Source organism: Copadichromis virginalis, linkage group LG13 (assembly GCF_057382275.1).
Source record: "Copadichromis virginalis isolate Kocher_CV1m ecotype Utaka linkage group LG13, C_Virginalis_male_GT1.1, whole genome shotgun sequence".
In the NCBI taxonomy this organism is placed as follows: Eukaryota; Metazoa; Chordata; class Actinopteri; order Cichliformes; family Cichlidae; genus Copadichromis; species Copadichromis virginalis.
The window spans coordinates 4,387,321-4,404,354 of NC_140630.1; the positions used below are offsets into that span (position 1 = coordinate 4,387,321).

Here is a 17,034-nt window from a genome sequence, read left to right on the forward strand (position 1 = left end):
AGATGGCGACTCATCAGATTTCAAAACAGCATAAGGACAGATGGAATTTAGTCTACAGTGCTCAAACGAATCATAAAACTCAATACAAAGATGGTTTTCCAAAATCGCTCTGATATTGCTGTATCAATAAGACTGCTAAACCCTTCAGTATGAATCTGTCCTTGGCCGATTGAAGGGCTTGCTGTGGAGTGTGTGTGCCCCACTCTCATCAGAGTGGGAGGACAAAGTAACCAACTTAAGTAGGTCAGAGGAACAAAGCCCACCCCACACACACACGCACACACACACACACGCATGCACGCACACACATGTGGCTCGATATTACACGAAAGAATATTGAAGCAGCTGAGCACCTGCAAACATTTTTGCCTAGTTTAAACAACACACAGGGAGAAGTGATTAAACTTCTAGTCATCTACAGAAAAATGATAGCAAAACACAACAGTTTGGAGGTGATGCTCAACAGATGGTGCCATTTACAAAGAATGGAAACAGGAGCAGGAAGTGTGGGGCTTATAAACTGCTGAATTATTTTTACCTTCCAGCATCTCAAAATCTAGTGAATGAAAAGTCAAGTTGCATAAAGTCCTCACCACAGATTAAGCTGCTTGTGAAACAAACTGACGTTTGTGTACAAGAACCAGTTATACACAAAACCCAAGTAAGAACAAGAGGATCACACCCATCGTGACACTGGAGGAAAAAAATAATAATAGCGCTGTCCAAACATTCGTACTCATTAGGGCTGAACGATATATCGCATTTGCGATAATATCGCGACATGATCAAGTGCAATTTTCTAACCGCAAAGGCTGCGATTATACTGCGATTATATTATACAATTCATGGGCTGCATCCTCCTGAGGCCGCATTTGTAGACCGATTACGTCACAGCGACGCGCCAAAGGCTGTCCAAATTACTACCATATCCCAGAATTCATAGCGCGGCCCAGCCAAACTCCAGTTTCCAGCAATGGCGGCCGCTACTAAGTTTTAAAATTACTCATACTAATCTTTCTGGGTCACAAAATAAACTTTTAACATATTTTCAGGCGAGAAAGTAGTTGTGTAAACATCAAATATCTGCTCGGTTTATCAAGATATCCCATATTTGCAAAAGTGCTTCGACGTTTTCAGAGGCGTCTGCTACCCACCAGCTCGACAGCTAGCCGGGAGCTCGAGGGTTACTGATGCGGCCGAGAACGGCACAACTCCCGGCACATCATTTTCAGATCACCGCAGAGTTTCGCTGCTCGGGTTAAACGTAATATATAAGTCACTTAGACAACCTAAAAATGTTATTGTTGGGCTTTTTTCAGTGTTTTGTTTGTTCGTGAGTAAATCGGTTTGGCTGAGATTAAAGTTATTAGATTAGATAAAATAAAACTTTATTAATCCCCCGGGTGGGTTCCTCCTTGGTTTTCACACAGCTGACTAAACGTCAAACAGAAAACTTATTAAACAGAAGTATGAGACAGTCGAGAATTTACACCAGTGTCTGGTTATATTTTAGATAGCAAGAAGCAGACGGCCGAGTTTATTAAACTCCACCGAGACAGCGGTGACGCTAATCAGAACTAGCCTTCTGATTAGCTAATCAGAAGGCTAGACCGTCCAATTTCACGCCTTTAAACTTTAAAGGTGTGTTTGTGTGTGTGTTTATACAATTGCTATTATGTTTGCACTTTATGTGTAATGTTACTGACTGCAGAGATCAGTAAGATGTGTGTATTTTTTATTTATTAGTTTTATTTATTTAATATTATTTTTTAATCATATCAGGATAAAGACATTTGTGCCTTCAGTCCTGAGCTAAAGCTGCAGGATGTTAAGGCAAACATATGGAGATGACATCAAATTCAAATAAATGCATCAGGAGACACATATTCAACGGCAAAGGCTCCTGATATGATCTTTAGGCCAGATCCCCCAGCTTACTTTATTCATCAGCACGCACAGCCTGAGTGTGACCTTTCCTTTGCAGAACTGTACGACAAAAACAGGCACAAATCTTTCTGAAACAATAGCAAGTACTGAACAGAAATTAATTTGAAGCCCTCTGTTGCATCGAATCTTTTGTCATATTTATCATGTGCAGTTAAGGGTTTAATGCTCTGTTTACCCCGTATATATATACACAGTAATTGTGGGATTAGTCTCCATAATTAGAGCACTGGGATGTAACTGGAGTCTGTTATCATGGCTTGTGGCAGATGACTGTTTAAGCCCCTCTGTCCCCCCCCCCCCTCTCTCTCTCACACACACACACACACACACACACACACACACACACTAAAGGCTTCTGGTTGTCCCTCCCCCTCATTTTCCTGCTGAAGCTCCTGCATTACTGATGCTCCATCCACTCCGATATTCTTATGGCTGTGGACATCCTCTGAACTGTACTGTGCCTCGCAGAAAAAAAAAATGCTGCAATCTATGCTTATAGTTTCCAATTCCCCTCAAGCGCCTTTTCTACTTCTGTCTTAAAGTGAACATGTTGCTCTTAATCAGAGAAGTGAAAAAGCACCTTATGAACACAGCAGTTAAAAGAACTCCTGACACTGCATTCAGCACAGAGAAAATGAAATGAAGAGTAAATGCGATGTTCACTCACAGTATAAACATGGAGATAACACATAATGAATGTCAGTTTTTTAAACATTTACTCTATGATCACTTCACATCACGCTGGATCAAAACTCAGTCAAATCAGACAACAGATTGCTCCACCTGTGATTGCAAACATTGTCAACACAATCTTCTCAATCAGCTCTCCTGTTTTACTTGTTGGTCTAACATGTGTCCACTTATGTCAACTAATCAGGATAACGCAGATCATTTGTTACCATTTTATATCGGTGCTCTTTGATACACCATTTTTAAACTTTTAGTGGGTCAAAAATTCATGTGACAGGAAACACATGGGGCGATCGTGGCTCAAGAGTTGGGAGTTCGCCTTGTAATCGGAAGGTTGCTGGTTCGAGCCCCGGCTTGGACAGTCTCAGTCGTTGTGTCCTTGGGCGAGACACTTCACCCGTTGCCTACTGGTGGTGGAGGGACCGGTCCGGTGGCGCCAGTGTCCGGGAGCCTCGCCTCTGTCAGTGCGCCCCAGGGTGTCTGTGGCTACAATGTAGCTGCCATCACCAGTGTGTGAATGTGTGTGTGAATGGGTGGATGAATGAATGTGTAAAGCGCTTTGGGGTCCTTAGGAACTAGTAAAGCGCTATACAAATACAGACCATTTACCATAAATGTCACATTGTGGAAATGTCACCTGTTATTCACCCGATACTGTTGCGTCACTAATCAAGAGATTATTATTATAATAATAATCACAATTCTAATCATAATTATTATGATTATAATATCATCAAGTAGAATGTGAAGTTGTTTTCTCCAGTTAATATCACAGTACAATGTGATGCATTAGAAAACAGACTTCTTGTAGTTGAAAATCGAGGTCGGGAGCACGACTACCCATGTAACAGCGCCGCTATACTCGACGCTTTGTTTGTGTCCTGGGCTGATTTTGATGTCATTGCGCCACAATCTTCGCGCACCTCTCTAAGTAGTTTTCGAGGAAAAAACAACTTACCCACATTAATAATTAATATTTCCCTATATTTTTAAAAAAATAAAAACTCAGCAAATTACTAAACTGTAAAGAAAAGGACGAGCACATAAGAAGGAGAAGCAGAAGATCATTGAATGACAGAACTAAACCCTGATCTTAAGAACATTCATTTGTTATTTTGTTGTTGCATCCTGTCAGATGGCTTAACAGTGACAGTGTTGATATTAATAACTGCAGGCTCCTTGCATGAGTGCTCACACGCGACATACTCCCCCCACATATAAATAACATGTGCATTTTATCAAACACACACCAAGTCCAACCCCCTCCTTCCTCCTCTTCTCACTCACACGTGAAAGACACACCCACTCTGAACACACCCTGTGCCACTGACCCCAAGCTCTGCATCCAACACGCTCTACCACATTTTTTATCACGTTGCTGTCAAGAGCTGAGGCTTGATAGGTGGCAGTACCCACTCCCACCCAGCACAAACACAAGATTACCAGAGCAGTGTCAGAGCAGATTATTTAATAATGTAATTATCTTGATAATTGTGTAACTCTGTAAATACAGTATCCTGTTTGAACGGGCCTAAAAGCACTATGTTAAAATGCATTAGATTCTATAATGTGTTTCATTGATTAGAACTAGGAAAAGTTAAATAAATGTATCCACAGACATTTAAGCAACTACCTACAAACCATTTTTTAACCTCAAGAACCAGCATCGTTGAAATATTTTGCAATATTTTATCAGCCTGAAACACAATGGCCCTGCTTACCTCATCGCACACTTTGGAACCGCTGATACAATCAAGAATAATGCTGGTTGATTTTAGTGCTGCCCAGCTTCAGTTGAAACTGTTATCAATATGCTGACTGCTCTGAATAATTTTAGTTGCCACTATATGAGCTCAGCTTGTGCCACATTATCTGGAGGGGGACCTGCTGCTGCTTCACTCTGGCTGTTGTGCTGGGTAAATTTAATAGGTACAGGGTCACATCTGACATCTATCGGTCTCCTACAGCTGCTCTTAGCTAAAACATTCTTGACCTGTTAGTTCTACTCTGTGTCTGTTTCTGTGGGTGTATTTCTTAAGAGTGGACTTCCCTATTTTTCCCCTTTTTTCTTTTTTTAAAAACCTGAGTTTTACTGTCTTGAGGAAACAGAAATCGGAATACATCAGCTGTGCTGTGAAGTAGAGCAGGGCGATATGACCAAAAATATTTATCACGATATACATTTGAAAATTTGCAATAACGATATAACTGACGATAATTGACGCTAGACAAAATACTTTACAACTCCTCAACTTTATTAGTGCAAAAAAAACCCAACCCATCAATGTTTTTTCACTTAAACAAGCAGCTTTTTTTAAAGTGCATTAAAGTTATATAAAAAATTAACAGTGCAAATGCAAATTCCTTGCTGACAGCTTAACCAAAAGGCATTTCCAGTGGAAATTGGCCGACATATCCTGAGCATAACCATGTATAATATCCAAAAAACTTAAAACGAGTGTTATACACATAATACGTTAATATTATGTTGAAGCACAGTACGTATCACTTGGCGAGGCGCCTGACTACGGTAGCCGTAATGCTCCGACAATCATCGAGCATTGCGCCTTCGTAGCTTAGCAAAGTCGCACTAAAACATTTGACAGATTTTCGAGCGCCGCACACATAAAATCGTTTTGAGGTCAGTAAACACAACCAGAATTCATACAGAAGGCACACGGGATTATAAGGGGCACTGTCGATTTTCAGAAAAATCAAAGGATTGATTTTAAGTGTGCCGTATTTTCCAAAAAACACGGTAATAACGACGGCCCGCTAGCATGCGCTACCAAAAATAGTGCTTTGTTGTGTATCTGACGGACGAAAGCTAAACCAGTTCCACACCACTGAAGTTGCAGCATTTTTACAAACCAATTCTGGTTCGTCCGTTTCATTTAACGATCCACTTTCGCCCTTCTCATTCTGCATCGCCGCCATGTGCGTATGTAAACAAAGGCACTGCGCATGCGCGTTTTACCCATATTCTATCGCGATATTTCATTTTCTTATCGTTGCCCAACATTACACCGGTATTACCGTGAACGTTATGATATAGCCCAGCCCTACTGTGAAGCCAGACTGACTCCATTATTTTTAAGTTGTGAAAGTGGAATCAGAGGACCACCATTCCCCATTTTTTGGAATTAAAGTTTATCCACCCGCTGGATTTATTTAGGCAATTTAATCATGGCACCAACAAGAAAAAAAATATTCAAACCAAAAACATTTCATTTCTTGAAAAAAAAAAAAAAAAAGGCCCCTCCTGCTACCAGGGTCCTGGATAACATGTCTTGCCTTCTCCCTGATTAGTAATGCTGCAAAAACTTTAAAATCTGAAGGCAAGACCAACTTCATCAGTGGTACAGCAACTAAAAAGGAAATACAACACTATTCTCACCATGTAGCTTCTTAAATTCTGAGTAGATTTGGAGCCTCACAATTTTGCCTCACTCAAGCTGCTCAAACACTTTTTATCCTGAGATTACTGTTAGTGCTGGTGCTGATTACCTGTTATTCTTGAAATGTGAAATAAAATCTCGTTAAACAATGATTACAAAGCAAGTGATGAACAACTGCGTCATTTGTCCTGTATGTTCATACTGTACATCCTGTATTGTTGTGAATAAACATGTAATAAGGCAATATCAGTGGCAACACCCAATGGGGCAGGGATAGCTCAGTAGGTAGAGTGGTGGCCCCATGATCGGAAGGTCGGGGGTTCGACTCCACTGAACGGCTACCCTGAGGTACCCCTGAGCAAGGTGCCGTCCCTACACACTGCTCCCCGGGCGCTGCACTGGTGGCTGCCCACTGTTTCACTGGGTGAATGGGTTAAATGCAGAGGAACTATTTCCCTATGGGGACTAACACGCACACTTTACTTTACGATGGCTGTGCAGGAGCTTTGAGCTCAAGCTGAAATTCTGACCCTGATACCAAGGTTGGAAATCTTATTTAGCACAAAACTGAGAAATTCCCATGTTACAGCAACCAAAGCAGTAAACAAAGCAGCGAAGGTAGTGAAATGAGAGAATAGAGATGTGTTGAGTTGCAGTTGCAGTATATACTTCCTATATCTGTCCTTCTTACACTGTTAACCGTCTTATCAGGTTAGCCAATGGTATTCTTTGTCATACGGTATGGCAGTATGACTATACAGGGTTTCATCACTGATACATGCATGTACACAGATAAGAAAAAACTCCCAGGTCTCTGGTAGAAGATCAAGTTTACCAAGATAAGCAGATTTGTTAAATGTTGAGTTGGGCTCCAGGTTATGGTTTCCATGTAATAGAATGCAGATTAACCACCTAATCTATCTTAAAACTTTGTCCTTGTTTGTGCACTATACTGTATTTTTTACCCTCTAAAAGTCCTGCAGTTAAAAAGAGTAAATAAAATAAAACAACCAACCCTGTTGAATGGAGCTCTGGGACACACTGGAACAAACTGTTATGCGATGCTGAGATTGATGTTTGGTTAATTATGGTGGGATAGACTCCCCTTGTTTTACAGTATTTTTGATGCATTGATGTCTCCTCCTCAACACCTTTTGAACTCTCGCAGCCCCGTAGAAATCCCACTTCCACTTTCACACCTCACTGTTGGGATGTTGTCTTCGCTGTAGTCTTCACCAGGTTAACGCCGAACATGCTAGATGACATCTAATGCTATCCACTGTTCGTCACACTTTCTAAGAAGTCACAGAAACTCTCCTTTGCCACATATCACTCATATATATCAACATACCACTCATTTGTCGGTCTGTTTGTGCACACACAATCACTTTTTTCAGCTCATCATTTAGAGTCACAATGAAAACACAGAGATAACTAAGAAAAGTCTGTTGTGTCCGACTCATTTTTAAAACCCTTCATGCAGTTAGGTTTATAGGAAACCACAGGTGTGGTATTTTAGTGACCACAGACATATTCACCTTTGTTGCACTGAGCTTCTTCTTTTTCGCTTTATTAGACAACCGTACTGGTTCACCAATTACCACAATAGTTCACGTTCTTTCCATACAATAAATACACTGTTGTGAGCATTGTTTGTGGCTGTTTCAAGCCCTGCCTTCTATCTACAGGAGAAGTCAGGGCTGTATGATATCATATATACATAAAGCACATTTTACAAAGAAATATAAAAAAGGCCCTCCTCTGTGGTAGTTGGGAGATATCTTGGCCAATCTGGTGCAGACAAAATAACCACTGGCAACACGAAGTGAGTGGATGATTTCTTAAAACAAACGACTGAAGCCAGAACCAATCAGGGAAAATATATTGAAATGATTGACTTATGATAGGGATAGGGACTCTAAATACACTTAGAAACAATCAGAGCCTTCGATGTCTACCACCAGTCCACCTCAGATTATCAATACCAATAAAGGAGCCCTCTGCATATGCCACTTTTAAGGCGCATCTCAAACAATGCTTTATCACAAACGAAGCATGTGATCATTTTAAACTCTTTTATTGTCTGATATGTTGTTTGTTTTGTTACATATCTTGACGTTTTTCTTTATCACATAGTTTTATGTGACCTGAACAGTCACAACTGAGGCAAGTTAGCAGTTTTGCTAAACTCTGGCTTGTTAGATCTTCTTGCACTGATGTTCATTAACATGCACTGTCCCTGTTAAATAAACACAGACCTGCCTAAAGCCAAAGTCCAGCACAGACACAGAGAGCAGTTTTAAAAAGATGCAAAACAGATCCTCTCTAGGTATAAGGTTACTCTGATGCATGGCTGCTCCTTTCTACATCTACCATCAGTCTCTGTTGTGAACTGATGGATTCCCTCGTAACTACTGAAAGACTGTTAGCTAGCATTACACAGCATGCTATTCAGTGAGTGCATTTTTGTAAATGTACAGTAATTAGTGCATGTCATTATGTTTTGTTCTGCTGAGGAGAGTTAGCTGTGGATCACATTTTTTGTCTCATGTTAATTTTGTGTGTCAGGTTAACACAGGTCCCCTACCAATAACGACCATTATTAAAATGCATTAGACAGACTTGAAACGCTACATCTGGCATTTTGTCTTTTTACAAGTCTCACGTTATTGAATTTAAATCCTATTACCTGAACATTATCACTGATTAGAACACGCGGAAATTACAATCCCAAACAAGTGTAATAGTGGATGCAGACCCAACAAGCACCAGCCATGAACTGAGTGAGAGTGCAAAGCAGAAATACAACAACACTTCCAAGCAATGTCCAGTTAGGTTAGCAAAAAATAACGTGCTCAGATTTCTTCCTTTCATTCTTAGCCCACTTTCTTCCAGTTTTCATAACAACATCAAAGCAGTACTGGCTAGATTTTCTTTTCTTTTTTTTTTAATCAACTCGGGAATGAAACAAGCTCCAGTCCTCCCACCTTCACGACGGCCACTCAGCATCCACGTTACCATGGAAACCAGACCGAGCCGACGAAGCCTAGTAAGCCCTGTCAATCAAAACGCTGATGTTACACCTTCTCTAATGCAGAGGGAGTGTGCTAAATTCTCTGGAAAACAGTAACAGGAAAGATTCGTTTGGCAATCCCTCCTCACTTCCTGCATCATCTCAGCTGGACTCGCTAAATGATGAAGTGTGTCGCTCAACACACACGGGCGATTTTAAGCCCTTTCAGATAGATTATAAAGCACTCGGAGCGTTGTTTTGACTGGACAAGCAGCTGTGGCTAAAATCCGGACTTATATCAGCAAAGGCTAGGCTTACTGAACAAACCTCCACCCTGAGAGCAGCTCGCTGACCTCGCACCGTCAGCACTGTCGTCTCATCATCTTACTCTCAGCCGATCCGGGTACTAGCGACACTCCATATAAACACAAGGAACACGTTTGTGAAATTAAACGTTAGGTCGCAGGCAGGCAATGCAGATGCAGTGATTTAACATTAGCATGCAGGCTAACTATTAACAGTGGGTGGGTAGCATCGTCTTAACAGTTTCCTTACGCTCCGATCTTGTTTCAATAACTAATATCACGCATTTCCTTAAATTCTTGAACATCTCATCACATCACTCATGGAGGCTGATAGGAGTACATCCCACGCCGGTAAAAAAAAAAATCCATTTATTGCCTCTAAAGCTGTCAGTGCAGTTAGCGAGCAGGCTAACCAGTGATGAGCTAACGCCAGCCCGCTCAGGGACATTCTTTCACATCACCCACACTGCACTCGGCTCTTACCTCATAGTTCACTTTCCATCGTTGAATGCTGAATAAATTGGGCAGATGGGTGCTTATGTGACCACACAATGTGGTCTCTTCTCCCAAAATTTGCTGTTTTATCACTAAAACCCTTTCCGGTGAACCTCCCTTGGCTCTGGAATCCTGACCGACTGAGGGACAGCTGGAAAATGGGGTAACGCCACTGAGATATCGCGAGATGTTCTCTCACGGTAAATTACATCGACGCAATCTCGCGAGAACGGTTTTCTTGTCCGGATCACAGGGATTCTCTGCGAAATAAACGGATTAGTAGCGCTCCTGTTGGCAGCTGTTAATTAGAAAATACATACATTCATACATTTTAAGAATAAATTAATAATAATTTTAAAAACTCTTAGCAATAATGTAAAACATGTAATGAATCACATAGATAAATAAATACGACATGGCTAAGATTTCATCCTTGCAGGCAACACATACAGAAAACCAACACCAAAATAAAATAGCCTTATTAAGTAGAATAAAACCGAGCTACAAAACAAATACTACTATAGTAATATCACTCAAGTGGAAATTACTAAAAACATAATATTTTGACCCTTTGACAAAAAATAGCTCATTGTTGTAAAATAAAATAAAGCAAAACTAGAACAGAATTGGTTTAATGTAGCAGAAAAATAAAATTAACTAAATAAATGCAGAAATTCATTCATTAAACTGAGGTTTTGCTAGTAATTCACTGGCTTTTGTTAAGGCATAAGTTTTTCTTAAAACAGTTTTAATTAACGTACTGTTTTCCTTCTTCTTGTATTATTATTATTATTATTATTATTATTATTATTATTATTATATACGAAATCGAACACCAATGATTCATTTCATATTACATGTCCAGTAGTGGGCGGTATTGTAGTCATAGAAAGAAAAAACAACGAAGAAGAGGAGGTCAGCTGATTGACTTTATCCATCCGATCCCGGCGGTTTGATTTTTCCTATATTAGACTCAGCTGTTATTTGAAGAGCACTAGTCCAGTCGGTCACGTTATAATATTTTGATATTCTGTGTTTGTGGATTTGATGAAAATCTGCAGCGTTATGAAAGGTCTGTACTGCCGAGCTGTCAGTGATGCTGAACCCAAGTTCGTTATCCAGGAAATGGTGAGTTTGAGGTTCCAGCTGAGCAACTACAGCACGTCAGTATTAAAGGAACTTATTAGAAAAGCAAATTAGCTGTGCAGGCTTAATCTGCATATTTAACTCCCTGCTGCTGATTAGTCTCAGTCAACTGAACAATCCCTGCTTCTCTGAATATGTATAACAACTAACTGTCTGTAAAAATGATTATTTAGCAGGTGTTTTTGCTCTTTCATAGTAAGCTGCATTAAAATGTTTAGAAGAAGATCATGTCAGATATATGCATGATTTATTTCTTAGTTAGTGTAAACATATTTTACGTTTCTGCTGTTTTTTTTGTGTTTATGACTTCTACCTTTGTCTTCATTGTTACACTGAGCGGCTTTGTGTGTTTCTCTCCAGACTCTCCCAGATGTCCTGAGCAGCCATCAGGTCAGAGTTCAGGTGAAGGCGTGTGGACTCAGCCCACTGGACCTTAAGGTACTAACAGTGTGAGACCTGTGGCTGAACATGTTTCCCGGTGGGTTAGTGTAGCTTAGTTATAGTGCATGTTAGTTCTGCCAAAACTGGAATTAATCCACACAGTCTATCCCAGCTCTCATAGGTCAAGAGGGCTGGACAGGTCCAGTCTGTAACGGGGCTAACACAGGGCGACAGATAACCATTTAAACTCACAGTCAAACCAGTTAACCTACCCCACGCATGTGTTTGGAGAAAGTCCGGAGTACACGGAGAGAACCCACTCAGACACTGGGAGAGCATGGAAGCTCTGCCAAAACATCCCCAGATAGATTCAAACCCAGGATGTTCTTGCTGCAAGGCAGAGCCACTGCACCACAGTGCCGCCAAGTAAAAGAATAAAACTACAAAAAGTAAGAAACATAATTGTTTCATAAGTGAACCATCCAAAAATAAATATAATGACTCAGGGCTTTACCTTATTTCACTCCGGCTCCAGGCTTTCCCATATAGGTAGTAGCTCATCGTAACTCCCATTAATGAGCTACAGTAGCCTACAGCAGGGCTTAATCTATTATTAACTGTGATTTTGTAAATGTGGAAGAGATTTCTAATCGTATTAAGAGGATGGACCTGATCTCAAAATGCTTTAAAATATTAATTTAAAAAAAACTACCTACCTGATGGGTTAGAAAAGCTGTTTGTTTAAAGCTGCTTGTTTGTTTGAGGCACACTCACAATGTGTTTAAAAACATCAAAAGAAGACATATTTGTGGTTTAATTTTTCTTTCTTGCTGCTTTTGTTGCCTCTGAACTGAAATAATTTGATAAATGCATCACTGATAATAACTCACTACTTTGCTGATGTCTATTACAGCTGTTCAGAGATGTCGGGATGCAGAGGGATTTAATCCCTGTCGGCAGAGAGGTGGCCGGGGTCGTCCTTCAAGGTCGCAAACAGACACAAATTTTGACTCTGAAATTAGCTTTATTGTTCAGAACAAATTCACACGTGTGTGTTTTCGTGCCGAGTGAGTAAGAGACCTTGTGATGCATCATTCACGGGTCTTAATTTTTGTGTCTGTTTCCTTGTTTGTTTGTTTTTTCCTGACAGTTGGTCCCAAGGTTACCTTCTTTCAGCCGGAGGACGAGGTTGTAGGTAGGGATGATTTTTTAAATGGCGAATGTGAGGTTTTCTGTAGGATTGCAACTTGGGAATTTCTATAAGTTTAAATCTTTTTAAGAATAAATACTTGTGTTTACAGACGTCTTTGATTGTTCATTGTTTCTGAACTGTGACTCAGTTTTCTAAGTTGGACATGTTTTAATATCAGATCTGACTGAAACCTTGAATGTTGTTAGATCATATTCAAGAAGATGTCATAACCAAAATAACTTTAACACACTTGGACTGGTTTTTAGGGTTAAACAAGTCCTAACTTGCACAAAAATAAAGACACTAACAGTCATTTAAAACCAAAAGAATTTGATAACCTTGACGACCCCGAGCTAACTCAGTGATGAAGGATGAGGTTTTTTTGTCTCCTTAATGCACAGTCGGATTAACACTTTTTTTTCCCACTAAATTTTCAAAGTAAAATTTCCTTTTAACTATTGAATTGTTAGAAAAGATATTTCTCTGCTAGGGTAAATAGACATGGAGTCACTTCTTCTTACAAGCAAGTCTTAATTCATTGTACTGTAGTACAAAGAACTTAGAGATCTCTCTGAAGTCTGTTTGATTTCTCTAAACTTTATCTTTGTGAAAGCGGCTCCACATTTCCCATTTTCATCTTCCCTCTTCAGGTATCCTTCCCCTGGACTCCAGCTTCTCGGGACTCTGTGAGGTCATTGACACCGATGAATATTATTTAGGTGAGATGCACGCTCTCTCACATCTTTATTATGTGAATTTTCTTTTTCCTACTTTCATCTATCAGATTTTATGACATAGTAAACTTACTTCTAAATTCTTTTAGGTCTATGTTATGTTTTTTATTCTGACTCTTGACTTTACTAAATATCACAGCACTGACTCACCGATCATTTCAGAAAAAGGGTCACTCTGATCTAAAAGGTGAACCCGTTCTCGGCTCTGCTTCAAAGTCGACGGGCAGAATGTTTTTGTGTGTGTCCACCTTACCTCTGCACCGCATGGACTTTCAACTTTTTTGAATCAGAACTTTCAGATTGAAAGAAATGTAAAAGCACCTGAAGTGCACACACTGCCCTGATCCACCCCCATAGTCTCTGACTACATTTATAATCTTTGGAAAAGAACGGAGTGACAATCACCTTCTAGGCAGATGGATTTTAGAGCAACGTAAAGTTAAGAACTTTAAGAATCTTAAAAGTTGAAATCTTGTAAATAAAATCCTATAAAAAGCTGTTCAGTGAGCATTTTTGTGTTTCTGTGATCTCAAGTTCAGAAGCCAGAGAAGCTCAGCTCGGTGTGTGTGGCAGCAGCGCTGCGTGACGGCCTTTGCGCTTACACTGCTCTGCACACACATGCTCGTATGGCGGCCGGACACACGCTCCTGGTCACGGACGGAGCCAGCGTACGTAAAAACACTCAAAATATAAACTGTGTGCGACCTTGTAAAGCAAAGCTCTAGTTTGATTGCACTCACGAGTAATGATCTCATCCCTCTTGCTGCGAAGTCTTTTGGCCTCATGTGTATCCAGCTGGCTTGTTACCACGGGGCGAAGGTGCTGACGACGTCACACTCGCCACAGAATCACACTTTCCTTGAGCAGCTTCGGCCCAGCGTAGGTGCGTACCGACCCACGCTGACATTTCTGTAGCTCGCATTAAAAAAACTTGATGATCATCTTTGAAATGTTCTCCAAAATCACATTTTGAGATACCGAAACTGGCCTTTTCTTGTCATTCCTTTCATATTCACATACTCTGCTTCCAACCTGTTTTCATCTCTGCATCCTGTCCTCTCCTCACCTTCATATTCTCCTCAGGTGTTCAGGATCCCTTAGTAGGTGAGCTCTTTTCCTCTCTTCCCCACTGACTTGCCTTGCTTCCTAGCTTGATTAGTAACATAACTGTCATTGGTGTTTGAGCTGTAATTCTATTTATGGGAAGATAAGCCATTAGTAATATTTTTTTTCTAGTTTTGCAGAAATAATTATTTCATCTAAAATCTGCTGCCATCATGTGGTCGTTAGTGAAAACTGCAGTTTGCAAATTAAATGTGATCAGAGTAGAATTACACACAACTCAGTCGGTTTCTTAGTTTTAAATGTTTTCTGAGCTGCAGTGACTCATTCTCTCATATGTGTGTTTATGTGTGAAGTCAGAGTTATTCCAGTGTATAACAGCTCATCAGAACTGCTGTCGGCGGTTATGGAGGAGACGGGAGGACTGGGAGTGGATATCGTTGTTGACTCTGGAGGTAAAAAATAAAATTGCTTTTCCTCACATACTTGAAGTTTCTACACTATCTGGATGTCCAATCATGCAAAACTTCAGTTTTGCAGATGTTTACAGCCACTCAACAAGGCACCTTTGATGAGTTGTGATGGAATGACTAAAATATCTGTAACATAAAGACTTCCTGCCACAGCTCGTATATTGAGACCGTGTCGTGCACCTGTTTTATACGTCGTGGACACACCTGTGCTCCTCTCATGACTGTCCTCCATCCTTCATTGATGCATCCTTCAAGGTGCTGCAGTCAGACATCTGGTCACAGGCAGGATGAAGAGGCACAAATCAGACACATTATAAAAGACCTTTGTGTATGTTTGTGTGTGTGTGTGTGTGTGTGTGTGTGTGTGTGTGTGTGTGTGTGTGTGTGTGTGTGTGTGTGTGTAGTTCATCTGCATGAAGGGGAGGAGGAAGTGGAGTCAGAAGAGAAGAAATTACTTCCACACAAACATGACATCATCAGTGTGCTGGGAGTGGGCGGCCACTGGGTTACATCCCACCAAGACCTGCAGGTGAGCTGGGGTTAGACTCAACAGCGGCATCATAAATTGATAACTTCATAGTTTATTATTACTATTTGAACAGAAATAACCTCTCTGGCTTTAAAGCATCTGAATGCAGCTCAGTTTGGTCTGTCTTCAGTATCACTTTCCTCACCTCTCTGTGTCTCTGTGTATTTGCAGTTGGACCCTCCAGATTGCAGATTACTTTATTTAAAATCAGCCTCTGTGTCCTTCCTAAACCCTGAAGTCTGGACAGCATCATCATCACAGCAAGGAAGATACCTCCGTATCCTGTTCTTGCAGCATATAATCTAAAACCTTAACTCTATAATGTGCATTTCTGAAGCCTTAACTGACTTTTGCAGATATTCTGAAGGATATCGTGGAGAAGATGTCAAGCGGAGTACTCAGGTAACCTCAAAATCTAGTTTAAGCAGTGCTGGATCACATTTCTCAGTGGGATCATACTATCTTAGATAAAGTACACAAATCCACATTTTAACACGAGGTCAACTTTCCAGTTTCCAGGATGCTCACATATGATTCCCACAAACATGCAGAAGTCCCAAGTCCAGCAGCTTAGACAATTTGTACATATGTTTGGAACATTACCAGAAGTGTGATGAAGTTTCACAGGGGACATATGTCCTCATTAGCCACTGATATTGAATTAGCTTTAATGGTGTATTTGTTTGGAATGAAGCCTATTTAAATGCACAAAAACAGTTTGTTTCACCTCTGTCTTCTTGTATGCTTTTTTTTTTTTTCTCCAGGCATTTAATTTGTTTATTGCTAAATCTTTACAAGCAGACATTAAATAAATTCTAACATATAGAAGGTAGGCCTTTCCCTTTCACATGTCCAAGGCAGACTTCTTCTATTTTTGACAGCTCTGGAATTTGCCTAATCTGTCTGGATCTGGATGAAATATCTCATTATTTTTAACATTAGACTTCTGCTGTAACAGCACTTGCAGAAGTTTAGTTTCCAGTTTAGTGCGGGGGTGTCAAACCTGCTTTGGGTGAAGAAGACTGGAACGATTGCTAATAGCCTACCATTCTTTTAAGGTTAAGAAGTAAATGTTTAATTTAATAAGCCTTTAGTTTAAAAGACAAATGACATGTTGGTACAGACCGTAGTTATTTCATGGATTTGGGGATTCAGATTGTTTTAAAATTAGACTGTAATGGGTCTCTGATCAAATTCACCTTGTGTCTCTCTGCAGGCCTCAGCCCGAGGAAGCAGTCCCCCTCTATGAAGCCACAGTTGCCATGGAGACTGTCCAGCGTCACCCAAAGACGAAGGCTGTTGTTCAGCTCTGACCTAACTAATCACATTATGCAGAGATAAAAGAAAACAGCTCAGCTGGATCACTTCTCTCTGCAGTGACACTGTTCCAATCAGTCACTGTTTACTTGTTAACACAGAACTATGATCTGTTTCAGGCCCAATAATATGATAACAACAGGAAAAAAGGCGCTCAATCGTTACCTGCTTGAGTTTCAGAGTCACCTGGACAGTTTTACTTCACACTGCAGAAGAAACTCTTTTCCCAGAGCCAGTGATATCCATTAAAATCTGATCACTCTTCATCACCTAATGTTTGTTTAGAAATGCACAAGGTGTCATCTGACTCAATAAAATCATATTTCATTAAAAAACAAGGCCGCTTTTTTGT

The 17,034-nt window shown here is 40.3% G+C and overlaps 2 protein-coding genes across 9 annotated transcripts in view; one reads left to right on the forward strand and one right to left on the reverse strand.

Annotated features, from left to right (window-relative positions):
• The window catches only part of itsn1 (intersectin 1 (SH3 domain protein)), a 50,049-nt gene extending 40,036 nt beyond the window's left edge, over window positions 1-10,013 (reverse strand). For all 5 annotated transcript variants that reach the window (XM_085476993.1, XM_085476991.1, XM_085476990.1 and 2 more), the window contains exon 1: window positions 9,837-10,013. The gene's annotated coding sequence lies outside the window, so the exon portion shown is untranslated. The remainder of the gene's footprint in view (window positions 1-9,836) is intronic.
• On the forward strand, window positions 9,037-17,011 carry cryzl1 (crystallin, zeta (quinone reductase)-like 1). Of its 4 annotated transcripts, none has more exons than XM_085477000.1 (13): window positions 9,037-9,084; window positions 11,355-11,432; window positions 12,289-12,361; window positions 12,526-12,570; window positions 13,218-13,286; window positions 13,836-13,969; window positions 14,073-14,184; window positions 14,385-14,405; window positions 14,720-14,818; window positions 15,241-15,365; window positions 15,537-15,642; window positions 15,722-15,767; window positions 16,582-17,011. In XM_085477000.1, the coding sequence occupies exons 1-13, from the start codon at window positions 9,055-9,057 to the stop codon at window positions 16,676-16,678; spliced, it is 1,035 nt and encodes a 344-aa protein (XP_085333126.1). In that variant the 5' UTR covers window positions 9,037-9,054; the 3' UTR covers window positions 16,679-17,011. The 4 variants fall into 4 exon arrangements, with proteins under 4 accessions (XP_085333126.1, XP_085333127.1, XP_085333123.1 ...); XM_085477001.1 differs by lacking the exon at window positions 9,037-9,084 and adding an exon at window positions 9,386-9,451; XM_085476997.1 differs by lacking the exon at window positions 9,037-9,084 and adding an exon at window positions 10,734-10,976.
• The last annotated feature ends 23 nt before the right edge of the window (window positions 17,012-17,034 follow it).

Excerpts from the sequence above, each read along its gene's own strand:
- cryzl1 (XM_085476997.1), top strand. The coding sequence starts at position 10,896 with ATGAAAATCTGCAGCGTTATGAAAGGTCTGTACTGCCGAGCTGTCAGT. Across the intron at positions 13,970-14,072 it reads TGGTCACGGACGGAGCCAGC|TCTTTTGGCCTCATGTGTAT; the intron begins GTACGTAAAAAC and ends CTTGCTGCGAAG. Across the intron at positions 14,185-14,384 it reads GCAGCTTCGGCCCAGCGTAG|GTGTTCAGGATCCCTTAGTA; the intron begins GTGCGTACCGAC and ends TATTCTCCTCAG.